The 27036-nt window shown below is 40.8% G+C and overlaps 5 protein-coding genes and 1 pseudogene across 5 annotated transcripts; all 6 read right to left on the bottom strand.

Moving 5' to 3' along the window:
* Window positions 1-3016: 3016 nt before the first annotated feature.
* LOC131475008 (trace amine-associated receptor 13c-like) lies at window positions 3017-4204 on the bottom strand. Its single transcript, XM_058652785.1, has 2 exons — window positions 4035-4204; window positions 3017-3836 (listed from the first exon to the last, which is right to left on the bottom strand). The coding sequence occupies exons 1-2, from the start codon at window positions 4202-4204 to the stop codon at window positions 3017-3019; spliced, it is 990 nt and encodes a 329-aa protein (XP_058508768.1).
* Window positions 4205-8535: 4331 nt separating this feature from the next.
* On the bottom strand, window positions 8536-9703 carry LOC131475001 (trace amine-associated receptor 13c-like). Its single transcript, XM_058652773.1, has 2 exons — window positions 9534-9703; window positions 8536-9355 (listed from the first exon to the last, which is right to left on the bottom strand). The coding sequence occupies exons 1-2, from the start codon at window positions 9701-9703 to the stop codon at window positions 8536-8538; spliced, it is 990 nt and encodes a 329-aa protein (XP_058508756.1).
* A 1406-nt stretch (window positions 9704-11109) lies between these two features.
* Window positions 11110-12236, bottom strand: LOC131474993 (trace amine-associated receptor 13c-like). The gene is made up of 2 exons (XM_058652761.1): window positions 12093-12236; window positions 11110-11925 (listed from the first exon to the last, which is right to left on the bottom strand). The coding sequence occupies exons 1-2, from the start codon at window positions 12234-12236 to the stop codon at window positions 11110-11112; spliced, it is 960 nt and encodes a 319-aa protein (XP_058508744.1).
* A 4219-nt stretch (window positions 12237-16455) lies between these two features.
* LOC131474985 (trace amine-associated receptor 13c-like) lies at window positions 16456-17613 on the bottom strand. Its single transcript, XM_058652749.1, has 2 exons — window positions 17444-17613; window positions 16456-17275 (listed from the first exon to the last, which is right to left on the bottom strand). The coding sequence occupies exons 1-2, from the start codon at window positions 17611-17613 to the stop codon at window positions 16456-16458; spliced, it is 990 nt and encodes a 329-aa protein (XP_058508732.1).
* A 3150-nt stretch (window positions 17614-20763) lies between these two features.
* Window positions 20764-21941, bottom strand: LOC131474978 (trace amine-associated receptor 13c-like). The gene is made up of 2 exons (XM_058652736.1): window positions 21772-21941; window positions 20764-21583 (listed from the first exon to the last, which is right to left on the bottom strand). The coding sequence occupies exons 1-2, from the start codon at window positions 21939-21941 to the stop codon at window positions 20764-20766; spliced, it is 990 nt and encodes a 329-aa protein (XP_058508719.1).
* Window positions 21942-23871: 1930 nt separating this feature from the next.
* On the bottom strand, window positions 23872-25045 carry LOC131474973 (trace amine-associated receptor 13c-like; annotated as a pseudogene).
* Window positions 25046-27036: the final 1991 nt, after the last annotated feature.

Here is a 27036-nt window from a genome sequence, read left to right as displayed (position 1 = left end):
GTACTAGCACTTAAGAAGGATACTGGAGAAAGGATGTAAGATTCAAGAGTGTTTATCACTCATTATCACACAGCTGCCTGCTGCCTATCCCAAATCTGGACATGAAAAGTAGAGTACAGTAGTGTGGAAAAGGTTAAGTTTGAACAAGATTACATGCAAAAAATGAGTCTGCATGCAATCAGAACGTTGGCTAGTTGACTAAAGTATGGAAAACAGTAGTATAATAGTATAAACAAATAGTATAATGATCTAAAAAAATGGACAAACACTTAGAATAGAATAGAACAGTACAGCTCAACGTAATGTACCTATTAAAATATAGCTGCATATTATTGTGACAGTAGTTAATCAGTGTTTTATTAATTTTAACTATTGTATATAATGTGAAACTGCTGAAAGGACAATAAACCTTAAAAACTGACTGGAAAAATATATGTAAATCATACATATGTAGCATATACTGTATTATTCAAGTTGTCCTTTATGAACAAAATTGGACTGTTGGCACTAAAAAAGATGCATGTTGACACTTTAAACACTTTAACTGTTGTGACCTAATTTGGGAGATTTCATATTAGGTTGAAATGATCAACTGTGAACATAACAGATGTACATACTCAAAACACATCACATTGAACAACATGTGAGTTGTAAGCATGAAGATCTGCAATTTAGTGTGAAAGTATGAGATGAAAATATAAAACAGGGATTAAATAAATTATTATTATAATTAAAATAGCATATGAATATGGTTATTGTTTTTCAATACTTGAGATAACTAGATTTAGTTATAACACCACACCAGTGTGCTATTTCCTATGTCAAGTAAAGTTGGTGGAGGGTGGAGAGTCTAGTTTTTCTCTCTCTTCCTGCACTTGTGTCGGCAGGCCAGTGTCACTCCACACCTGCTCCTGTGGGAGGGCTAGCTAACGCAGCCGCGTCGGTGCTGCTGGTCCCCGCCAGGCTGGCCCCTGCTTCTCAGCGCCGCCTTTTCACAGGCCACTGGGCCAATCAATCGCCACGTCACCTCTCTATTGCGTTGTGTCTGCAGCTGAGCACCGTGTTAGACGGCCGCTGTTTATCTTTGTTTTGCGGTGCGGCGCCTGGGCCTCGTCTGGGTAACTACGGTAACTCTCCCGGCCTAGGCCTGGGAGAGTTATTCTCTCAATATTCCACCTCCCAATATTCCACCTAACATTGGGGCGGAGAACATGACTGCCAACTAGGACGTTAAGAAAAACACATTTTAGACAAAGGTTTACTTATCAACAGTGTTTGGAATAATGCCGTTTAAAAGAACTGCGTTAGGTAACGGTGTTATTTTTTTAGTAACGGGGTAATCTAACTAATTACTTTTCCCGTCGTTACAGCGCCGTTAACGTTACTGGACGTAAAATGCGGTGCGTTACTATGCATTGATTGAATAAACTGTGTAATCCAAACGCACCCCTGGCTCACAGCTAGTGAGGAGGCGGGTTAATAACGAGGTAAGCGTTTATGATTGACCAAGGCAGAGTCACGTTTCACGCATTCCAGCATATGCGCCACGCACACACACACACGTTGTAAGCAATTCTAATTTATGAAGCATATCACAATGGCACACGCATCTACAAAGTTAGTTGCCAAAAACACCGATTATTGAGAGTTTGATTTATTTAATTAAGAATAAGACTACAGAGCTAAACACACTTTTTTGTTGTTTAAAAGTTTACATTTGTTGTCTCAGGTTGAGAGAGTTTGATTTAATTTGCTAGAGTTAAATGCACTTTATATGGTGTAACTGTTTACTTTTTTTAAAAAGATAATATTTGAAGTGCAGGATAAACATCTTGCCGTCTGTCGATGTGCAATAAATATAGAAAGTTATGTACAGTACAAACATCTGTCTGTTCTTCTCATTTCAACTGACTTGTGAAAACTACACAAAACACCCTTTTAGGTCTGTTGTATATGAGTAATATGTTCATTTAATTTTGTTCTGGTGTTCTAAAGAAATACTACAGAATCATTGAAATCCATCGTTTTTTCACTATGAAACAAGCATGTTTCTAAAAAAAAAAAAATTCCGTCAACCATCAACCGTTATGGACATCTAAAGTCTCAGGGCTCCATGCAAATTGTTGTTGTATTTGTCAAATTCTGTAGTCAGTGGCATGTGGATTGGAATGATGTGACTGAATCATAGATTCATACAACATGTGTATGTAAAGCACAAGCATGTCTTGAACAAACCTGATATAACAGAACTTTTTCACAGCAGATATAGAGAATCAGGGTGGTGTTATTGTTCAAATGTAAGGGCAGGTCACACTAAATACACTAATACATTTTTTTTCTGAAAATGTTATTTTTAAACTTCATACATGTTTCCTGTATTTTCTGGATGTGTTGATACTTAATTTTACTGTATGGTTAATACAGCACTGGTCAAACAACAAACAATTGTTAATAAGGGCTTTTGGATATAACTGTATATGAGAAAAATTGATTCAAATTCAAAAAGCAATGCGCATAAATGTGTTCAGATTTCTTAAAATATGTCCATGCACACATATAAATACTATAATGTAACTGTAATATGTTAAAATTAGGGACAGTTAATACATAACAGTTTTATTTTTATTGTATGTTACTCCTGTGCTTTCAGTCTTCTTTGCTTGTGGCTCTAATGCAATTCATTATGTTTTTATTCTTGCAGTGTTTAAACTGCTAATGTATGTCCATACACATCCCCAATAAAGCATTTATTATCATTTTAATTCATAATTATTTGTGTTATTGCTCATCACTCATGTGTAATTACTACACTGCACTGAACTACTGGTAACATCAGTACCAGTGACTTTGATTTAAGGAAGAATTTACCCAGTGTTTTGAGGCCATTTTTTTTTTTTAATTCACAGGATTAAAACACAAAGATCTTTGCATCCAGTAAACAGAAATGCTTGACACAATCAACAGAAGGCTTTCAAACATTTCAATTTAATATTTTCTTCAGAGTCTCTCTCTCCTTCTACATCACACTCACTTCACTGGAGCCAGGCTGCAGAATCTGAAGAGTAAAAATGTGTTTCATGGTTTTTCTGACCCACGGGTAGAAAAAGACATAAATCACAGGGTTAAAGGTCGAGTTTAAGTAGACTAACCAAAGCATAATGACCGAAGATGACGCCCCTAGCGAGGTAGTCTCAGCTGCAGCAGCAAAACAATAATATGGACATGAGCAGAGAAGAAACACAATAATAACAATACCGAGAGTCCTGGCTGCTTTAATCTCAGATTTCATTGCTTTTACAGTCTGGGAACGCTCCACTGTGACGACTGCGATGTGAGAACGCATGGCCCGAGCCTGAGACACAGCCACCACAAACACTCTCAAATACAGAACTGATATGACTAAAATGGGGCCTAAAAAGGTGGCAATCATAGCAACAAGTCCTTCAACAAAACCGACCACAACTACACAACTTCCATAGCAGGTGTTATATATGTCAGGCTGTTTTAAGACATCCCTGTTTATCCAAATGCCATACACACCGGGATATATCCAACACAGACAAACACAGAGTTTAACTCTGGTCAGAGTGACTCTGGTGGTGTAAAACATGGGGTTACAAATTGCTATATAGCGGTCGACTGATATGAGCACCATGCTTCCCACTGAAACGTTGACAAGGAGGGCAGCGAAGAAATAATGCACAACACACATGACGTCGCCCAAGAACCAGCAGCCTTGGTTGTGGAGGAGAAGAAGTGGCATCTGCAGGAGACCCACGAGGAAGTCAGCGACAGCCAGAGAGAGGAGGAGGAGGTTGGTGGTGGTGTGGAGCTGCCTGAAATCAGAGAAAATCAACACTGACAACTGATGTTATATGTACAACCAACAATATATAATACTAGGAGAACTACAAGAGCAGATAAGTGCATTTATAGCTATATTAGCAAATCTTTTAGGATTTTTCAAACATGGTTGCATGAGAGACCTAAATTTAATCGTATGCTGGAACCATGTGCAGAAGTTGTGACTCTACTTGAAGTGTGAGATAGAGATGATGACCAGCAGGTTTAGGATCACAGTGAGTATCGTGATGCAGGACAGCACAGTGTAAGTGAGCATGGTCTCCACGTAAGGACCCGTTGTCCTCCTGCAGGAGGTGTTGATGCGGGGAAAGCAGAGTTCAGCTTCCTCTGGAGCCTCCATGCTCAGAGACAGAGATAGAGAGAGCAGATGCTGCCGAGAGCTCTGACAGCTTTCTGATCCAACATCTTCATCATACAGTTAATTTATCTCTTTCCTTCCTCAACTTACAGATGCAAATTCCACCTCATCATAAGGCCAGTCTAAAAAAAAGGTCCCCTGGTACGCCTGAATGTGCAACCTCAATTCTAAATTGACATTTGGAAGGGCAGGGGAAAAAATTAAAAGGCCACCTCGTGCACACCGGTGGAGCAGGCGTTACTCGTACACTTAAGGCAGGCATATCCAAAATGATTTAGCAATTTCTAGTTGCGTTTTATCGCACTGTTTGTCACCCTTTAAAGTGCTGTTTCTTTGAAGAAAGCCTTGGTATGTTCTTAGGTATACAGTTCTTAAGTATACAGGGACATCATTTACAGCCCACATTTCAACTAAGGACACCCTTTGGGACAAAGTAATATTCGGGATTTTGACTATGGAATTTGGTGCAGGGGAGCGGGGTGTTTGTCGTAAAAATCAATCAATCAAAATTTCAGTCAACTGTGGATGGGCAGGCCTGTAAAAACACCGTCCAATCATATTGAAAGGGCCAAACCAATGAATTGGATTATGATGCATCAATCCAACTGTCATTGACTCCAATCCCCTATGGGCATACCCCTCTTGGTGCACTAATCGCGCATGCAACAAAGAACATAAAGAAAAAGACATTTTTAACGAAAGGTTTACTTGTCTACACCCTTTTCAGTGTGTTATATATGAGTAATATGTTCATGCATTTATTTTCTTGCTATTAAACAGCGTTTCTGTATGTAATTTTGTTCAGGTGTTCTAAAAAATACTACATTTAAATCTGATCATCAATCATTGTCATGATTCATGATTATTGTTAACATTGTTCAGGCGGCTGACCAGAGATGTGGCCGTAAGGTGGTCAGTGCCTGTTGTCAGTGCCTAGCGGTACTGGCAGGCCAAGCAGAATGTAGCTTTGATAGTCGCTGAGGCAAACTTGGGGGGGGAGTTTGGTGAGACCATGGAAAACGATTTCCGGACGGCTTTGAGTAGGTTCTGGTCAATGATCCGGTGACTCAGGAGGGGGATGTACAGCACCATCAACACTGTGTACAGTGGAGATGGGGTGCTGCTGAACTCAATACGAGATATTGTGAGTCGGTGGTGGGAATATTTCAAAGACCTCCTCGATCCCACTGACATGCCTTCCAATGAGGAAGCAGGGTCTGGGGACTCTGGAGTGGGCTCTCCCATCTATGGGGCTGAGGTGTCACTATCCCACTCTCCTCCACTGTTATTATTCTTGTAGTTTTCCTCCAAGCTGCTCTCTCTCTCTCTCCCCCCTATCTGCAGGAGGCGTGGCTGACCTACTTCCACTGATGACGCTAGTGATCAGCAACACCTGCGGCGGCTCCACCTCACCTGCTCCTGATGAGCGATCAGGAGGCTTCTTAAGCCGTTGCCGTCCCAGTCACCAGCGTCAAATTGTTTTTGTTCTACCAGTGGTAACTTGACTTCAGTTGTGATATCTGAAACTCTGACTTCCGGACTACTCACTGGTGTTGTTCTGCCTCAGGTCGCCACGTCTCCTACTACCCCGAGAGCTGTGGTTTCACCACAACCCATCTTGACCGTTGGAACTTCCCCTGTTTATATTCACCATTGTGAGTCTGTTCCATTCAGCATTCCTCTGCTCATTGACTCTCACCATTTCCCACTTCTCATTCCCCTTGCATCGTCAACTATATCAATTTCCGCAATAAACCATGATAAATTGTGATCTGTCTCCTCTGCATTGTTGGGTCCTCTAAGTAGTTAAACCACTCTTATTAGAGAGTGTAACATGAGGTTACCGAGGGGGTTAAAAAGCTCCTCGGTAGCAGTGCCCCAGGGGTGGATGAGATCCGCCCAGCGTGTCTTAATGTTCTGAATTTTGTAGGACTGTCTTCATTAACACGCCTTTCCAACATCGTGTAGACAGTGGGGACAGTGCCTTTGGATTGGCACTGTCAATTGACGGTGGGTGTATTTCAACTACAGAGGTCCGTCGGACAATCGAACCACAGTTTCAGGAGGAGCAATGTGGTTTTTGTCCTGGTCGTGGAACGGTGGACCAGCTCTACACTCTTGGCAGGGTCCTGGAGGGTGCATGGGAGTCTGCCCAACCAGTCTACATGTTATTTGTGGACTTGGAGAAGGTGTTCCATCGTGTCCCTCGGGGAGATGCTCCAGGGGTATAGGGTACAGGAACCCTTAATAAGGGCCATTCGGTCCCTGTATGACCAGTGTCAAAGCTTGGTCCGCATTGCCGGCAGTAAGTCGGATCCATTTCTAGTGGGGGTTGGTCTCCACCAGGGCTGCCCTTCGTCACCGGTTCTGTTCCTAACCTTCATAGATAGAATCTCTAGATGCAGCCAGGACATCGAGGGATTCTGGTTTGGTGGGCTCAGGATTGGGTTTCTGCTTTTTGCAAATGATGTAGTTCTCTTTGCTATATCGTGCCCTGATCTTCAACTTTCACTGGAGCGGTTCGCAGCCGGGTGTGAAGTGACTGGGATGACAATCAGCACCTCGAAATCAGAGACCATGGTCTTAAACCAGAAAACGGTGGAGTGCCCTCTTTGGGTTGGGGTGTAATCCTAGGAACGCCTTGGGATTCCCCAAAAGTGCTGGACAAAGTGGCCGGGGGGAGAGAGAAGTCTGGGCTTCTCTGCTCAAGCTGCTACCCCCGAGACCCGACCTCAGATAAGTGGTAAAAAAATGGATGAATTGATGGATCACTGGTATCACTCAAGGTAAAAGTGTGCAGTTTGGTTGATGCATCCCGATCCAATTAATTTGTTCGGACCATTCAATATTACATTACATTACATTACATGTCATTTAGCAGATGTTTTTAACCAAAGCGACAATAAGTGCATTTCAACATTTGGGTACAAGCAAGAGCCAGAAGTAAGTAAGTGCTTCAAGTAAGCCAAATTATATGATTGGATGATGTTTTTACAGGCCTGTCCGTTCCACAGCTGACTGACTTTTTTTAATTTTGTGACAATGCATACAGAAAAGGCTGTATAACAGCAAGAAAATAAATGCATGAACATATTACTCATATATAACAGACTGAAAACTTTGCCGCTTTGCCACTCCCTCTCACAAACAACATGGCTGCCAACCTTGACATAAAGCATTTTAACAAAGGTTTACTTATCTACACCATTTTCAGTCTGTTATATGTGAGTAATATGTTCATTCATTTTTTTCTTGCTGTTACACAGCCTTTTCTGTATGTAATATAATATGTAATGTGTAAAAAATACTGCATAATCATTTACATCCATGATTTTCTCACAATGAAATAAATGTGTAACTAAAAAAACGGGTTTCCCGTCAATGATGAACTGTGACTGACAAGTCTCAGGGCTCCAAGACTATTTTTCTTGTACTTATCACATTCTGTAATCAGTGGCCTTTGGATTTGAATAAAGACTGAAAGTTGATCTCATGTATTGATGAGTCTTCAATAAACTGTAAAGCACAAGCTGGTCTTAAATAAACCTTGGGGTAACAGACCTTTTTCAAAAAAGATCTGCTTATCAAGAATCAGGGTCATGTTCAAATATAAGGGCAGGTCACACTAAACTAACTTGACATTTTAATAATTTTTTCTGGAAATTGTGTTATTTCTAAACTATATACATGATTTCTGGATGTCTGGATGTGTTCCAATAATGTGATTGAGACATAATTACACTGTATGGTCATTAAAGCATTGCTAAAACAGTGGTGGCTGAAGGCTTTTGCACAGTACGGTATATGAGAGAAATGGGTTGAAATTCAAAAAGCAATGCACAGAAATGTGTTCAGATTTCTTAATATATATCCATACACACATATAAATACTGTAATATAACAGTGTAATATGTTAGAATCAGGGACAGTTAACAGTCTTCTTTGCTTGTGGCTCTAATGCAATTCATTATTTTTTTTCTTCTTGCAGTCTTTAGGCTGCTAATGTATGTCTATACACATCCCCTATAAAGCATTTAATAATCATTTCATTCATAATTATTTATGTTATTGCTCATCACTCATCTACTTTGTGTAATTACTACACTCCTCCAAACTACTGGTGACATCAGTTCCAGTGGCTTTGATTTTAGGAAGAATTTACCTAATGTTTTTTGGCCATTTTTTTCTTTTTAAAATTCACAGGATCAAAACACATAAAGATCTTTGCATCCAGTAAACAGACATGCTGGACACAATAAACAGAAGGCTTTCACACATTTGAATTTAATATTTTCTTCAAAGTCTCTCTCCTTCTACATCACACTCACTTCACGGGAGCCAGGCTGCATAATCTGAAGAGTAAAAATGTATTTGATGGTTTTTCTGACCCACGGGTAGAAAAAGACATAAATCACAGGGTTAAAGGTCGAGTTTAAGTAGACTAACCAAAGCATAATGACCGAAGATGTCGCCCCAAGCGAGGCAGTCTCAGCCGCAACAGCAAAACAATAATATGGACATGAGCAGAGAAGAAAAACTACCAATACAATACCAAGAGTCCTGGCTGCTTTAATCTCAGATTTCATTGCTTTTACGGTCTGGGAACGCTCCACTGTGACGACTGCGACGTGAGAGCGCATGGCCCGTGCCTGAGACACAGCCACCACAAACACTCTCAAATACAGAACTGCTATGATTAAAATGGGGCCTAAAAACGTGGCAATAATGTCAACAAGTCCTTCAGCAAAACCGACCACAACAACACAACTTCCATAGCAGGTGATATACATGTCAGGCTGTTTTAAGACATCCCTGAATATCCAACTGCCATGCACACCGGAAAATGTCCAACACAGACAAACACAGAGTTTAACTCTGGTCAGAGTGACTCTGGTGGTGTAAAACATGGGGTTACAAATTGCTATATAGCGGTCGACTGATATGAGCACCATGTTTCCCACTGAAACGCTGACAACGAGGGCAGCAAAAAAATAATGGACGACACACATGATGTCGCCCAAGAACCAGCAGCCTTGGTTGTGGATGAGAAGAAGTGGCATTTGCAGGAGACCCACAAGGAAGTCAGCGACAGCCAGAGAGAGGAGGAGGAGGTTGGTGGTGGTGTGGAGCTGCCTGAAATCAGAGAAAATCAACACTGACAACACTGATGTTCTATGTACAACCAACACTATATAATAATCGGAGAACTACAAGTAATTTAGCAAATCTTTAAGTTTTTTTCAAACATGGTGGCATGAGAGACCTAAATTTAATTATATGCTGGAACCATGTGGAGAAATTGTGACTCTACTTGAAGTGTGAGATAGAGATGATGACCAGCAGGTTTAGGATCACAGTGATTATCGTGATGCAGGACAGCACAGTGTAAGTGAGCATGGCCTCCACGTAGGGACCCGTCATCCTTCTGCAGGAGGTGTTGATGTGGGGAAAGCAGAGTTCACCTTCCTCTGGAGCCTCCATGCTCAGAGACAGAGATAGAGAGAGAGCAGATGCTGCAGAGAGCTCTGACAGCTTTCTGATCCAATATCTTCATCATACAGTTAATTTATCTCTTTCCTTCCTCATCTTACATATGCAAATTCCACCTCATCATAAGGTCAGTCTAAAAAAAGGTCCCCTGCTACGCCTGAATGTGCAACCTCAATTCTAAATGAAATGCACAGGTGCATTTGGAAGGGCAGGGGCAAAAATGAAAAGGCCACCTAGTGCAGCCCTCATTTCATCTAAGGACACTCTTTGGGACAAAGTCATATAGGGTATTTTGTCTATGGTATTTGGTGCAGGAGAGAGGGCTGTTTGATCCCTTCACCAGGATGATTTGTTTGTTTAGCTGTTCCTTTGTTAGACACTGAAGAAATGCACAACATATGCTTCATTGCATTCATACACCCTCATACACCACTGATTCTGACTTACACACCTCATTGTTTCTATTTTTGCACATTTATTTAATAAATTTGACTTTTGTTTATGCAAAGTTGGTGGTGCATCTCCAGCTTTTGTTGTGGCCTTTGAGCCGGTCATAACACCTTGTCATTAAAATTGATAATTTTGGTGATTAAAACTTTTCAACTTTGTGGGGTAAGTAATTCACTGCTACTTAAAGTTTTTCTGATCAGTCTGAAAAACATTTAATGACAGAACACTGGACTTGAACAACTTATTAAAAGGGACATTTCAGGGTTTTTTTAGATGTAGTTTGTAGTTGCTCTCACAAACAACATGGCATAAAAGAAAACACGTTTTTGGACAAAGGTTTACTTATCTACACCCTTTTAAGTCTGTTATATATGAGTAATACCTTCATGTAATTTTGTTCTGTTGTGCTGCAACTAACGATTAATATGTTCATTATTTTCTCGATTAATTGATGAATCGTTTGGTGTTATTGTTCAAATGTAAGGGCAGGTCACACTAAATACTCCTTTTTAATAATTTTTTTTTCTGAAAATTTTATTTTTAAACTACATAAATTTTTCCAGTTTTTTTTCTGGATGTGCTGAGACTTAATTATGCTGTATGGTTAATACAGCACTGCGAAAACAACAAACAATGGTTAATAATTGCTTTTGCACAGTACTGTATATGAGCAATATGGGCTCAAATTCAAAAAGCAATGCACATAAATGTGTTGAGATGTCTTAATATATGTCCATACACACATATAAATACTATAATGTAACTTAATATGATAGAATTAGGGACAGGTAGCAGTATATAACGGTTTTATTTTTATTGTATGTTACTCCTGTTTTTTTTTTTTAAACACACAAAGATCTTTATATACAGTAAACAGAAATGCTTGACACAATCAACAGAAGGCTTTCATACATTTGAATTTAATATTTTCCTTAGAGTCTCTCTTACTACATCACACTCACGTCACGGGAGCCAGGCTGCAGAATCTGAAGAGTAAAAATGTGTTTAATGGTTTTTCTGACCCACGGGTAGAAAAAGACATAAATCACAGGGTTAAAGGTCGAGTTTAAGTAGACTAACCAAAGCATAATTAACGAATATGACGCCCCAAGCAAGGCAGTCTCAGCTGCAACAGCAAAACATGAATATGGACATGTGCAGAGAAGAAAAACTACCAATACAATACCAAGAGTCCTTGCTGCTTTAATCTCAGATTTCATTGCTTTTAAAGTCTGGGAATGCACCACTGTGACGACTACGATTTGAGAGCGCATGGCCCGAGCCTGAGACACAGCCACCACAAACACTCTCAAATACAGAACTGATATGATTAAAATGGGGCATAAAAATGTGGCAATAAGATCAACAAGTCCTTCAGCAAAACCGACCACAACTACACAACTTCCATAGCAGGAGTTATACATGTCAGGCTGTTTTAGGACACCCCTCAAAATCCAACTGCTGTGTACACTGGAAAATATCCAACATAGACAAACACAGAGTTTAACTCTGGTCAGAGTGACTCTGGTGGTGTAAAACATGGGGTTACAAATTGCTATATAGCGGTCGACTGATATGAGCACCATGCTTCCCACTGAAACGCTGACAACAAGGAAACCTAAACAGTAATACACGACACAGATGACATCGCCCAAGAACCAGCAGCCTTGGTTCTGGAGGAGGAGAAGTGGCATCTGCAGGAGACCCACGAGGAAGTCAGCAACAGCCAGAGAGAGGAGGAGGAGGTTGGTGGTGGTGTGGAGCTGCCTGAAATCAGAGAAAATCAACACTGACAACACTGATGTTCTATGTACAACCTACAACATATAATACTAGGAGAACAACAAGAGCAGATAAGTACATTTATAGCAATAGTAGAAAATGTGTAGAAATTGTGACTCTACTTGAAGTGCGAGATAGAGATGATGACCAACAGGTTTAGGATCACGGTGAGTATCGCGATGCAGGACAGCACAGTGTAAGTGAGCATTGTCTCCACGTAAGGACCCGTCCTCCTCCTGCAGGAGGTGTTGATGTGGGGAAAGCAGAGTGCAGCTTCCTCTGGAGCCTCCATGTTCAGAGAGAGAGAGGAGATGCTGCAGAGAGCTCGGACAGTTTTCTGATCCAACATCATCATCATACAGTTAATTTATCTCTTTCCTTCCTCATCTTACATATGCAAATTCCACCTCATCATCAGGCCAGAGTAAAAAAACAGTCCCCTGCTCTGCCTGAATGCGCATCCTCACTTCTAAAACACATGAAATGCAGTGGCGTGTTGAGACATTTGAAAGGGCAGGGGCAGAAATGAAAAGGGCACCTGGTGCACACCGATGGGGCAGGCCTTACTAGTACGCTTAAGGCAGGCATGTCCAAAATGCAACCTGGGGCCAAAGGCAGCCCGACACTGGGGACTGAATTGGAATTGAACATCAACATATTATTGATTAATTAAGCAAGTTCAAGTTGCATTTTGTCACAATGTGTGTCACCTTTTTAAGTGCTGTGTCTTTGAAGATGTGCAAGAAAGCCTTGGTTTGTTTTTGCATTGGAACATTGGTGTGTTCATTGTGCATTCCTGTGCTCTGGAGGCATAGCTTCGGAGAGAACTCTGAAGAAAGGGGCTAGGATTTTTGAATTCAAAATCTACCCTGCTTGAACTGCTTGCAAGTTTAAGTTGCATTTTGTCACAATGTTTGTTACCTTTTTAAGTGCTATGTCTTTGATATTCAAGAGAGCGTTGGTATGTTATTGAAGTATACAATGACATCATTTACAGCCCTCATTTCCTCTCGGGACACCTGTAGCCCGGTGGAAATTAAATAGAATGATATAAGTTGGAATAAATAATTGAATTGCCTAATATGCATAATGTTAGGTTAAAAAGAGTTTAAGTTCATCATCAATACATGTTAAAAATGAAGTTCAAACGAGCTTACGACCAGTGACCTCTATGGTGAAGCCTGTGTGGAGTTGCCTGTGCGGAGTTGCCTGTGTGGAGTTGCGTGTGTGGAGCTGCCATCGACGGAGCTGAGTGCCGAGGTGTGGATTTAGCCGGGATCGTCAGCTGCGTGGGTTTTCTCGTCTGCGTGGATCGTCTCCTCCTCCTTTTGGCCCTTGTGGTGAAGCAGTCATTGTGTTTTTGGCTACAACGCACCCGAGCTACATTCAGGCCTGCATCTTTTGAACTGGGTATTTAATTGTGGTAAATTTATTGCCGGATATTTTCTTTTCTTACGGCCCATAGTTTAATGTTCAGGTGTATGCATGTCTCATTGAAAAACTCTGTGAAGATGTGTAACTGCTGAATTTAATTTGTTGAGTAAACAATTTAATATTTGTTATAAGAACAGAAGTGGTTACTGTCTTAACTATTCTAAGTTCCCTACGCATAAGAGCAATTTTATTTTGAAACTGTTTGTTTAAAGACTGTGTACTGTGTTTAGGTATTGGGTTAAAGGATACAGTGCTTTACAATCGTATACATTTACTGGATTAATTTCATTAGAGAATCTCAATACTCAATATTACATATTGAAAGAGCTCAGGTTAGCCACCTCTCATCATAGTAAAACACACTAGAGAGGCGCTACACACCTTTTTAGGACACTGTCATACAGGGGATTTTGTCTATGGAATTCAGTGCAGGAGAGTGGGCCATTTGACACTGACAATCTTCAGGTTCTAGCCTGAAAATACTGTCTGAAGTACCTGGAGAGAATGGACACAAACCTGGAGATAGCATGTAAACTCCACACAGAAAGGCTCTCGTCGAACTTGCTTTCAAATCTGTAACCGTCTTGCTGTGAGGCAACAGTGCTATACAACATGCTTAAGTTGTCTTTCAAAAGTGACTCATATGTGAAATCTGCATTTACACTGGTTAACATTTGGGTGGGATAAGCTACTGACCTAAAAATTGTTTGGCCAAAATGGAAGCAAAAATTATTTTGAGATTTTAAATTCCAATTCCACACCCCAAAGGCATAAAATGTATGACAACTTGGCTTGAGTCCACTTCCTTGAAGGGATTATGTGATCATGGTTCATGCCCTTGTGTGTTTATGTGATTCACTACAGTTACGTTTTTAAGGACATACAGGTCGCATTGGTGGGAATAACTGATCTGTCCACTTAAGGTCCTGTTATACTTCAGTGTACACGTCGCATGCGCCAAATTGTGTGTCCCATATTGTAGACCCTGGTATGCTAGCACGTCAGAGTTCTGTAGTATCTCCCTTCACCATCGGGTGGCAGTACAAGTGTGGGCGCTGGGAATAGGACACATTCCTACCAAAGAATAAGAGAACGATCCTACAGGTCCCACAGACATGTCTGTTTTGAGCGTCTCACAGTTGAAAGGCCATTCGGGCAGGGGAGTCAGGGTGTCAGCTGGTTTGAGGGTCGCCAGGCCGAGGCTCAGATAACTATCCTTTGCAACTACTTCTTCTGTCGAAATGTTTTTTTTCTGCTTGGTCAGTGGGGCATAATACTCTTACTACTGGTGGAGGGGACATTCAGTTAGAGCATGTGTTGTCCACATGCCCATGCGCTCTTTGCACACCCCCTACCACTTTATCCTCCACATGGGGGGAGCTGTGCCAATCTCAGCTGACATAGGGTGAAAGGCGGGGTACACCCTGGATAGATTGCCAGTCCATCACAGGGACACATTGAGACAAACAATCATTCACTCTTTCACATTGGATCAATTTACAGTGTCCAATTTTCTTCATCCCCAAATCTGCATGTTTTTGGACTGTAGGAGGAAACTAGAAAACCTGGGAAAAAACCATGCTTACATATGGAGAAAATGCAAACTCCAATCAGAAAGACCCTCTGTGGAATGCAGGATCTCAACTGAACCGGGACCCTTCTTTCTGTGAGGCAACAATGCTTGCCACTGCAGCAACGTCTGACCCTTGTCTTTAATATCGATGATTTTGGTGATGCAAACACAACTTTTCCACTTTGTTGGGGAAATAATTCACTGCTACTTAAAGTTTTTTTGATCAGTCTGAAAAACATTTAATGACAGAACACTGGACTTGGACAACTTAATAAAAGGGATATTTCAGGTTTTTTGAGGTGTAGTTGTATGAGGTTTTGACACATTATCACTGACTTTGCCGCTTTGCCACTTCCTCTCACAAACAACATGGCTGCCACCAGGACATAAAGAAATATAAATTTTAGAAAATGGTTTACTTATCTAAACCCTTTTAAGTCTGTTATATATGAGTAATATGTTCATGCCAGTTTATTCAAATGTTTTAAAAAAAATACTACATAATCATTTAAATCCATATTTTTTTCACCATTAAACAAACATGTTACTAAAAAAACTGGTTTCCCGTCAACCATCAACAGTTATAGACATTGAAAGTCTCAGGGCTCCATGCCCATTTGTGTTGTACTTATGAAATTCTGTAGTCAGTGGCATTTGAATTGGAATGATGTGACTGAAAGTCGGTCTTATGTATTAATGATCATAGAATCATACAACATGTGTATGTAAAGCACAACCATGTCTTGAATAAACCTGATGTTACAGAACTTTATCACAGCAGATGTAGAGAATCAGTGCTGTGTTATTGTTCAAATGTAAGAGCAGGTCATACTAAATACTCATTTTACAATATTTTTTCCTGATAATTTTGTTATTATTAAACTACAAACATGGTTCCGTATTTTCTGGATGTGTTGAGACTTAATGAATAATGGTTAATGTTTAATAATGGCTCTTGCACAGTACTGTATATTAGAAAAATGGGTTCAAATTATAAAAGCACAGAAATGTGTTCAGATGTCTTAATATATGACCATACACTTATAAATACTGGAATGAAACTATAATATGTTAGAATTAGGAACAGTTAACAATATTTAACAGTTTTATTTATATTGTTTGTTACTCCTGTGCTTTCAATCTTCTTCTCTAATGCAATTCATTATTTTTTTTATTCTTGCAGTGTTTAGGCTGCTCATGTATGTGCATAAACATCCCCTACAAAGTATTTAATAATCATTATAATTCATAATTATTTGTATTATTGCTCGTCACTCATGTACTTTGTGTAATCACTACACTGATTTGCTGGTGACATCAGTGCCAGTGGCTTTGATTTTAGGAAGAATTTACTTCACGTGTTGTGGCCTTTTTTTTTTTTCTATTTCAAAGTATTAAAACACATAAAGATTTTAGCATCCAGTAAACAGAAATGCTTGACACAATCAACAGAAGGCTTTCACACATTTTAATTTAATATTTTCTTCAGAGTCTCTCTCTCCTTCTACGTCACACTCAATTCACATGAGCCAGGCTGCAGAATCTGAAGAGTAAAAATGTGTTTGATGGTTTTTCTGACCCACGGGTAGAAAAAGACATAAATCACAGGGTTAAAGGTCGAATTTAAGTAGATTAACCAAAGCATAATGACCAAATATGACGCCCCAAGCGAGGTAGCCTCAGCTGCTGCAGCAAAACAATAATATGGACATGTGCAGAGAAGAAAAACTACCAATACAATACCGAGAGTCCTGGCTGCTTTAATCTCAGATTTCATTGCTTTTACAGTCTGGGAACGCTCCACTGTGACGACTGCGATGTTAGAGCGCATGGCCCGAGCCTGAGAAACAGCCACCACAAACACTCTCAAATACAAAACTGATATGACTAAAATGGGGCCTAAAAACATGGCCAACATATCAACAAGTCCTTCAGCGAAACCGACCACAACTACACAACTTCCATAGCAGGTGTTATACATGTCAGGCTGTTTTAAGACGTCCCTGAATATCCAACTGCCATGCACACTGGAACATATCCAACACAGACAAACACTGAGTTTAACTCTGGTCAGAGTGACTCTGGTGGTGTAAAACATGGGGTTACAAATTGCTATATAGCGGTCGACTGATATGAGCACCATGCTTCCCACTGAAACGCTGACAACGTGGGCAGCGAGAAAATAATGCACGACACACATGATGTCGCCCAAGAACCAGCAGCCTTGGTTGTGGAGGAGAAGAAGTGGCATCTGCAGGAGGCCCACGAGGAAGTCAGCGACAGCCAGAGAGAGGAGGAGGAGGTTGGTGGTGGTGTGGAGCTGCCTGAAATCAGAGAAAATCACTGACAACCCTGATGTTCTATGTACAACAATATAGGAGAACTACAAGAGCCAGATAAGTGCATCTATAGCTACAGTAGCAAATCTTGGTTGCATGAGAGACCTATATTTAATTGTATGCAAGAACCACGTGAAGAAATTGTGACTCAACTTGAAGTGTGAGATAGATATGATGACCAGCAGGTTTAGGATCACGGTGAGTATCGTGATGCAGGACAGCACAGTGTAAGTGAGCATGGTCTCCAGGTAAGGAGCCGTCGTCCTCCTACAGGAGGTGTTGATGTGGGGAAAGCAGAGTTCATCTTCCTCCGGAGCCTCCATGCTGAGAGAGAGAGAGAGAGCGAGCAGATGCTGCCAAGAGCTCTGACAGCTTTCTGATCCAACATCTTCATCATACAGTTAATTTATCTCTTTCCTTCCTCATCTTACATATGCAAATTCCACCTCATAAGGAAAGTCTAAAAAAAGGTCCCCTGCTAAGCCTGCATGTGCAACCTCAATTCTAAATGAAATGCAGTGGTGCATTTGGAAGGGCAGTGGCAAAAATGAAAAGGCTACCTAGTGCAGCCCTCATTTCATCTAAGGTCACCCTTTGTGACAAAGTCATATAGGGGATTTTGTCTATGGAATTTGGTGCAGGAGAGAGGGCTGTTTGTCATAAAAATCAAAAATGTCAGCGGTGGAACAGACAGGCCTGTAAAAACACCATCCAATCATATTGAAAGGCCCAAACAAATGAATTGGATTGTGATGCATCATTCCAACTGTCACTGACTCCAACCTCGTATGGGCATACACCTCTTTGTGCACTAATCGCGCATGCAACAAGACAGTTGAGGTAACATTATGGCAGAAAAGTTGCCAACAACAGGCGTTGGTTGAAAATGAAAGTTTTTTTGAGAAAGCTGCTGCCAAGAAAAAGGCTGATGCAGATGTGTTTTGTCAAAGTTTGTCACCTTTTAAAGTGCTATGTCTTTGAAGATATGCAAGAGAGCGTTGGTATGTTATTGAAGTATAGAGGGACATCATTTACAGCCCTAATTTCCTCTAGGGACACCTTTTGGGACACATAGGGGCATTTTGTATATGGAATTTGGTGCAGGAGAGTTGGCCATTTGACACTGACAATGTTCAGTTTCTAGCTAGAAAATACTGTCTGAAGTACCTGGAGAGAATGGACGTGCACTTGGGGATAGCATGTAAACTCTACACAGAAAGGCTCTCTGTCTAACATCTAACCGTCTTGCTCTGACGCAACAATGCTATGCAACTTAATTTACACTGCTAACACACTTGGGTGGGATAAGCTACTGACCTAAAAATTGTTAGGCTAAAATGGAATTAAAAGTTATTTTGAGATTTTAAATTCCTATTCCATGTTCCAAAGGCTGAAAAGACATGATACCTCGGCGTAAGTCCAATTCCTGGATGGGACACAGTTCAAAAGGGATTATGTGATCATGGGTTTTTAAGGATGTACAAGTCGCATTGGTGGGAATATCTGATCTGTCCACTTGAAGCTTTGATATACTTCTGCACACATGGTGTGCACACCAAAGTACATATCACGGACCCCTGTATACTCGTGCCTCAGGGTCCTGTAGTATCTCACTTCACCATCGGGTGGCGGTACAAGTCTGGACGCAGAGAATAGGATGCATTCCTAATAAAGAAGAAGAAAACGATCCCTCGAACATGTTTGGTTCGAGTGTCTCACAGTTGAAAGGCCAGTCGGGCAGGGGAGTCGGGGTGTCAGCCGGTTCGAGGATCACCATGATAGAAGATAACTATCCTTGGCAACTACTTCGTCTTTTGTCGAAATATTTTTTCTGCTTGATTAACAGGGCATAATACTCCACCCACCGATGTGGCGGGCATTCAGTTCTCCCATGCATTGTCCACGTGCACCCAACATGCTCTTTATACATCCTCTACCGCTTTACCTTCCACAAGAGGGTCATGGGGGGAGCTGTGCCAATCTCAGCTAACATATGATGAAAGGTGGGTTACACCCTGGACAGACTGCCAGTCCATCAGAGGGACACATAGAGACAAACAACCATTCACTCTCACACCTACGGTCAATTTAGAGTGTCCAATTTACTTCATTCCCAATTCCGCATGTTTTTGGAGTGTGGTAGAAAACTAAAGAACCTGGGTAAAACCCATGCACACATGGGGAGAACATGCAAACTCCACTTAGAAAGACCCCCTGTGGAATGCAGGATCTCAACTGGGCCCTTCTTGCTGTCAGGCAACAATGTTTGCCACTGCAGCACCGTATACTGGTGCTCTGCTCTTTTACTTGCAGTCTCAGGCTGAGCTGATTGAGTAACTGATAGCACCTGGCCAGGCCTCCCAGCCTATTTAACCCCGCCTCCCCAGAGACCAGCATGCGATCCCTTCAACAGTATGATTTGTTTGTTTAGCTGTTCCTTTGTTAGACACTGACAAAATGCACAACATATGCTTCATTGCATTGATACATCCTCATACACCACTGATTCTGACTTACACACCTCATTGTTTCTATTTTTGCACATTTATTTAATAAATTTGACTTTTATTTATGCAAAGTTGGTTGTGCATCTCCAGCTTTTGTTGTGGCCTTTGAGCCGGTCATAACACCTTGTCATTAAAATGGATAATTTTGGTGATTAAAACTTTTCAACTTTGTGGGGGAAGTAATTCACTGCTACTTAAAGTTTTTCTGATCAGTCTGAAAAACATTTAATGACAGAACACTGGACTTGAACAACTTATTAAAAGGGACATTTCAGGGTTTTTTTAGATGTAGTTGTTTGAGGTATTGACACATTATCACTGACTTTGCTGCTTGGCCACTTGCTCTCACAAACAACATGGCTGCCAACCAGGACGTAAAGGAAAACACGTTTTTGGACAAAGGTTTACTTATCTACACCCTTCTAAGTCTGTTATATATGAGTAATACCTTCATGTAATTTTGTTCTGTTGTGCTGGAACTAACGATTAATATGTTAATTATTTTCTCGATTAATCGATGAATCGTTTGGTGTTATTGTTCAAATGTAAGGGCAGGTCACACTAAATACTCCTTTTTAATAATTTTTTTTTCTGAAAATGTTATTTTTAAACTACATAAATTTTTCCAGTTTTTTTCTGGATGTGCTGAGACTTAATTATGCTGTATGGTTAATACAGCACTGCGAAAACAACAAACAATGGTTATTAATTACTTTTGCACAGTACTGTATATGAGCAAAATGGGCAAATTCTCATAAAGCAATGCACATAAATGTGTTCAGATGTCCATACACACATATAAATACTATAATGTAACAGTTTTATATTTATTGAATGTTACTCCTGTGCTTTTTTTTAAAAAAACAGACAAAGATCTTTATATACAGTAAACAGAAAGGCTTGACACAATCAACAGAAGGCTTTCATACATTCTAATTTAATATTTTCCTCAGAGTCTCTCTCCTTCTACATCACACTCACTTCACGGGAGCCAGGCTGCAGAATCTGAAGAGTAAAAATGTGTTTAATGGTTTTTCTGACCCACGGGTAGAAAAAGACATAAATCACAGGGTTAAAGGTTGAGTTTAAGTAGATTAACCAAATCATAATGATCGAAGATGACGCCCCAAGCGAGGTAGTCCCAGCTGCAGCAGAAAAACAATAATATGGACATGAGCAGAGAAGAAAAACTACCAATACAATACCGAGAGTCCTGGCTGCTTTAATCTCAGATTTCATTGCTTTTACAGTCTGGGAACGCTCCACTGTGACGACTACGACGTGAGAGCGCATGGCCCGAGCCTGAGACACAGCCACCACAAACACTCTCAAATACAAAACTGATATGACTAAAATGGGGCCTAAAAATGAGAAAATAATAGCAATAAGTCCTTCAGCGAAACCGACCACAACTACACAACTTCCATAGCAGGTGATATACATGCCAGGCTGTTTTAAGACATCCCTGAATATCCAACTGCTTTGCACACCGGAACATATCCAACACAGACAAACACAGAGTGTAACTCTGGTCAGAGTGACTCTGGTGGTGTAAAACATGGGGTTACAAATTGCTATATAGCGGTCGACTGATATGAGCACCATGCTTCCCAGTGAAACACTGATAACGAGGGCAGCCAAGAAATAATGCACAACACACATGATGTCGCCCAAGAACCAGCAGCCTTGGTTTTGGAGGAGAAGAAGAGGCATCTGCAGGAGACCCACGAGGAAGTCTGCGACAGCCAGAGAGAGGAGGAGGAGGTTGGTGGTGGTGTGGAGCTGCCTGAAATCAGAGAAAATCAACACTGACAACACTGATGTTCTATATACAACAATATAGGAGAACTACAAGAGCAGATAAGTGCATTTACAGCTAAAGTAGCAAATCTTTAAAGATTTTTCAAATATGTTTGCATGAGAGACCTAAATGTAATCGTATGCTGGAACCATGTGCAGAAGTTGTGACTCTACTTGAAGTGTGAGATAGAGATGATGACCAGCAGGTTTAGGATCACAGTGAGTATCGTGATGCAGGACAGCACAGTGTAAGTGAGCATGGTCTCCACGTAAGGACCCGTCGTCCTCCTGCAGGAGGTGTTGATGCGGGGAAAGCAGAGTTCAGCTTCCTCCGGAGCATCCATATTCAGAGAGAGAGAGAGAGAGAGGAGATGCTGCCGAGAGCTCTGACAGCTTTCTAAACCAACGTCTTCATCATACAGTTCATTTATCTCTTTCCTTCCTCATCTTACATATGCAAATACACCTCATCATCAGGCCAGAGTAAAAAAACAGTCCCCTGCTCTGCCTGAATGTGCAACCCTTAATTCTAAAACACATGAAATGCAGTGGCGTGTGGAGACATTTGAAAGAGCAGGGGCAGAAATGAAAAGGGCACCTGGTGCACACCGATAGGGCATTTTGTCACAATGTTTGTTACCTTTTTAAGTGCTATGTCTTTGATATTCAAGAGAGTGTTGTTATGTTATTGAAGTATACAATGACATCATTTACAGCCCTCATTTCCTCTCGGGACGGCATTTTAGGACACTTTCATATAGCCCAGAATATTACAGAACCCATCCACACATGTGGAGAAAATGCAAACTCCAATCAGATAGACCCTCTGTGGAATGCAGGATCTGAACTGGGGCCCTTCTTTCTGTGAGGCAACAATGCTTGCCACTGCACAACGTGTGACCCTTGTCTTTAATATAGATCATTTTAGTGATGCAAACACAACTTCTCCACTTTGTGTGGGAAATAATTCACTGCTACTTAAAGTTTTTTTGATCAGTCTGAAAAACATTTAATGACAGAACACTGGACTTGGACAACTTAATAAAAGGGATATTTCAGGTTTTTTGAGGTGGAGTTGTATGAGGTTTTGACACATTATCACTGACTTTGCCGCTTTGCCACTTCCTCTCACAAACAACATGGCTGCCAACCAGGACATAAAGAAATATACATTTTAGACAATGGTTTACTTATCTACACCAGTTTAAGTCTGTTATATATGAGTAATATGTTCATGCCAGTTTATTCAAATGTTCTAAAAAAATACTACATAATAATTTAAATCCATATTTTTTTCACCATTAAACAAACATGTTACTAAAAAAACTGATTTCCCGTCAACCATCAACAGTTATAGACATTGAAAGTCTCAGGGTTCCATGCCCATTTTGGTTGTACTTATCAAATTCTGTAGTCAGTGGCATTTGAATTGGAATGATGTGACTGAAAGTCGGTCTTATGTATTAATGATCATAGAATCATACAACATGTGTATGTAAAGCACAACCATGTCTTGAATAAACCTGATGTTACAGAACTTTATCACAGCAGATGTAGAGAATCAGTGCTGTGTTATTGTTCAAATGTAAGAGCAGGTCATACTAAATACTCATTTTACAATATTTTTTCCTGATAATTTTGTTATTATTAAACTACAAACATGGTTCCGTATTTTCTGGATGTGTTGAGACTTAATGAATAATAGTTAATTGTTAATAATGGCTCTTGCACAGTACTGTATATTAGAAAAATGGGTTCAAATTATAAAAGCACAGAAATGTGTTCAGATGTCTTAATATATGACCATACACTTATAAATACTGGAATGAAACTATAATATGTTAGAATTAGGAACAGTTAACAATATTTAACAGTTTTATTTATATTGTTTGTTACTCCTGTGCTTTCAATCTTCTTCTCTAATGCAATTCATTATTTTTTTTATTCTTGCAGTGTTTAGGCTGCTCATGTATGTGCATAAACATCCCCTACAAAGTATTTAATAATCATTATAATTCATAATTATTTGTATTATTGCTCGTCACTCATGTACTTTGTGTAATCACTACACTGATTTGCTGGTGACATCAGTGCCAGTGGCTTTGATTTTAGGAAGAATTTACTTCACGTGTTGTGGCCTTTTTTTTTTTTCTATTTCAAAGTATTAAAACACATAAAGATTTTAGCATCCAGTAAACAGAAATGCTTGACACAATCAACAGAAGGCTTTCACACATTTTAATTTAATATTTTCTTCAGAGTCTCTCTCTCCTTCTACGTCACACTCAATTCACATGAGCCAGGCTGCAGAATCTGAAGAGTAAAAATGTGTTTGATGGTTTTTCTGACCCACGGGTAGAAAAAGACATAAATCACAGGGTTAAAGGTCGAATTTAAGTAGATTAACCAAAGCATAATGACCGAATATGACGCCCCAAGCGAGGTAGCCTCAGCTGCTGCAGCAAAACAATAATATGGACATGTGCAGAGAAGAAAAACTACCAATACAATACCGAGAGTCCTGGCTGCTTTAATCTCAGATTTCATTGCTTTTACAGTCTGGGAACGCTCCACTGTGACGACTGCCACGTGAGAGCGCATGGCCCGAGCCTGAGAAACAGCCACCACAAACACTCTCAAATACAAAACTGATATGACTAAAATGGGGCCTAAAAACATGGCCAACATATCAACAATTCCTTCAGCGAAACCGACCACAACTACACAACTTCCATAGCAGGTGATATACATGTCAGGCTGTTTTAAGACGTCCCTGAATAGCCAACTGCCATGCACACCGGAACATATCCAACACAGACAAACAGAGAATTTTACTCTGGTCAGAGTGACTCTGGTGGTGTAAAACATGGGGTTACAAATTGCTATGTAGCGGTCGACTGATATGAGCACCATGCTTCCCACTGAAACGCTGACAACGAGGGCAGCGAGAAAATAATGCACGACACACATGATGTCGCCCAAGAACCAGCAGCCTTGGTTTTGGAGGAGAACAAGTGGCATCTGCAGGAGACCCACGAGGAAGTCAGCGACAGCCAGAGAGAGGAGGAGGAGGTTGGTGGTGGTGTGGAGCTGCCTGAAATAAGAGAAAATCAACACTGACAACACTGATGTTCTATGTACAACCAACAATATATAATACTAGGAGAACTACAAAAGCAGATAAGTGCATCTATAGCTACAGTATAGCAAATCTTGGTTGCATGAGAGACCTAAATTTAATTGTATGCAAGAACCACGTGGAGAAATTGTGACTCTACTTGAAGTGTGAGATAGAGATGATGACCAGCAGGTTTAGGATCACAGTGAGTATCGTGATGCAGGACAGTACAGTGTAAGTGAGCATGGTCTCCACGTAAGGACCCGTCGTCCTCCTACAGGAGGTGTTGATGTGGGGAAAGCAGAGTTCGCCTTCCTCCGGAGCCTCCATGCTCAGAGAGCGAGAGAGAGAGAGAGCGAGCAGATGCTGCAGAGAGCTCTGACAGCTTTCTGATCCAACATCTTCATCATACAGTTACTTTATCTCTTTCCTTCCTCATCTTACATATGCAAATTCCACCTCATCATAACGGCAGTCTAAAAAAAGGTCCCCTGCTACGCCTGAATGTGCAACCTCAATTCTAAATGAAATGCACAGGTGCATTTGGAAGGGCAGGGGCAAAAATGAAAAGGCCACCTAGTGCAGCCCTCATTTCATCTAAGGACACCCTTTGGGACAAAGCCATATAGGGGATTTTGTCTATGGTATTTGGTGCAGGAGAGAGGGCTGTTTGTCATAAAAATAAAAAAATTCAGCGGTGGAACGGACAGGCCTGTAAAAACATCATCCAATCATATTGAAAGGCCCAGACAAATGAACTGGACTGTGATGCATCATTCCAACTGTCATTGACTCCAACCCCGTATGGGCATGCACCTCTTTGTGCACTAATCGCGCATGCAACAAGACAGTTGAGGTAACATTATGGCAAAATAGTAACCAACAACAGGCGTTTTTTTGCGAAAAGCTGCTGCCAAGAAAAAGGCTGATGCAGATGTTTTTTTGTCAAAGTTTGTCACCTTTTAAAGTGCTATGTCTTTGAAGATATGCAAGAGAGCGTTGGTATGTTATCGAAGTATACAGGGACATCATTTACAGCCCTCATTTCCTCTAGGGACACCTTTTGGGACACTGTCATAGGGGGATTTTGTCTATGGAATTTGGTGCAGGAGAGCCGGCCATTTGACACTGACAATCTTCAGGTTCTAGCCTGAAAATACTGTCTGAAGTACCTGGGGAGAATGGACACAAACTTGGGGATAGCATGTAAACTCCGCACAGAAAGGCTCTCGGTCGAACTTGCTTTCAAATCTGTAACCGTCTTGCTGTGAGGCAACAGTGCTATCCAACATAATTACGTTGTCTTTCAAAAGTGACTCATATGTGAAATCTGCTTTTACACTGGTTAACACTTGGGTGGGATAAGCTACTGACCTAAAAATTATTTTGAGATTTAAATTCCAATTCCACACCCCAAAGGCATAAAATATATGACAACTTGGCTTGAGTCCACTTCCTTGAAGGGACACAGGTCAAAAGGGATTACGTGATCATGGTTCATGCCCTTGTGTGTTTATGTGATTCACTACAGTTACGTTTTTAAGGCTATACGAGTCGCATTGGTGGGAATAACTGATCTGTCCACTTAAGGACCTGTTATAATTCAGTGTACATGTCACATGCGCCAAATTGTGTGTCCCATATTGTAGACCCTGGTATGCTAGCATGACAGAGTTCTGTAGTATCTCCCTTCACCATCGGGTGGCAGTATAAGTCTGGGTGCAGGGAATAGGACGCATTCCTACCAAAGTATAAGAGAACGATCCTACAGGTCCCACAGACTTGTCTGTTTTGAGCGTCTGACAGTTGAAAGGCCATTCGGGCAGGGGAGTCAGGGTGTCAGCTGGTTTGAGGGTTACAAGGCAGAGGCTCAAATAACTATTCTTTGCAACAACTTCTTCTGTTGTTGAAATGTTTTTTTTCTGCTTGGTCAGTGGGGCATAATACTCTTACTACTGGTGGAGGGGACATTCAGTTAGAGCATGTGTTGTCCACATGCCCATGCGCTCTTTGCACAACCCCTACCACTTTATCCTCCACATGGGGGGAGCTGTGCCAATCTCAGCTGACATAGGGTGAAAGGCGGGGTACACCCTGGATAGATTGCCAGTCCATCACAGGGACACATTGAGACAAACAATCATTCACTCTTTCACATAGGATCAATTTAGAGTGTCCAATTTACTTCATCCCCAAATCTGCATGTTTTTGGACTGTAGGAGGAAACTAGAAAACCTGGGGTAAACCCATGCATACATGTGGAGAAAATGCAAACTCCAATGAGAAAGACCCTCTGTGGAATGCAGGATCTGAATTGGCGC

This window comes from Solea solea, chromosome 2 (genome assembly GCF_958295425.1).
Source record: "Solea solea chromosome 2, fSolSol10.1, whole genome shotgun sequence".
Classification (NCBI taxonomy): Eukaryota; Metazoa; Chordata; class Actinopteri; order Pleuronectiformes; family Soleidae; genus Solea; species Solea solea.
This window is presented reverse-complemented; position numbering and strand designations above follow the sequence as displayed.

Excerpts from the sequence above, each read along its gene's own strand:
- LOC131475008 (XM_058652785.1), bottom strand. The coding sequence starts at position 4,204 with ATGGAGGCTCCAGAGGAAGCTGAACTCTGCTTTCCCCGCATCAACACC. Across the intron at positions 3,837-4,034 it reads ATCTCTATCTCACACTTCAA|GCAGCTCCACACCACCACCA; the intron begins GTAGAGTCACAA and ends CTCTGATTTCAG.
- LOC131474993 (XM_058652761.1), bottom strand. The coding sequence starts at position 12,236 with ATGGAGGCTCCAGAGGAAGCTGCACTCTGCTTTCCCCACATCAACACC. Across the intron at positions 11,926-12,092 it reads CCGTGATCCTAAACCTGTTG|CTCCACACCACCACCAACCT; the intron begins GTCATCATCTCT and ends GATTTCAGGCAG.
- LOC131474985 (XM_058652749.1), bottom strand. The coding sequence starts at position 17,613 with ATGGAGGCTCCGGAGGAAGATGAACTCTGCTTTCCCCACATCAACACC. Across the intron at positions 17,276-17,443 it reads ATATCTATCTCACACTTCAA|GCAGCTCCACACCACCACCA; the intron begins GTTGAGTCACAA and ends CTCTGATTTCAG.
- LOC131475001 (XM_058652773.1), bottom strand. The coding sequence starts at position 9,703 with ATGGAGGCTCCAGAGGAAGGTGAACTCTGCTTTCCCCACATCAACACC. Across the intron at positions 9,356-9,533 it reads ATCTCTATCTCACACTTCAA|GCAGCTCCACACCACCACCA; the intron begins GTAGAGTCACAA and ends CTCTGATTTCAG.
- LOC131474978 (XM_058652736.1), bottom strand. The coding sequence starts at position 21,941 with ATGGATGCTCCGGAGGAAGCTGAACTCTGCTTTCCCCGCATCAACACC. Across the intron at positions 21,584-21,771 it reads ATCTCTATCTCACACTTCAA|GCAGCTCCACACCACCACCA; the intron begins GTAGAGTCACAA and ends CTCTGATTTCAG.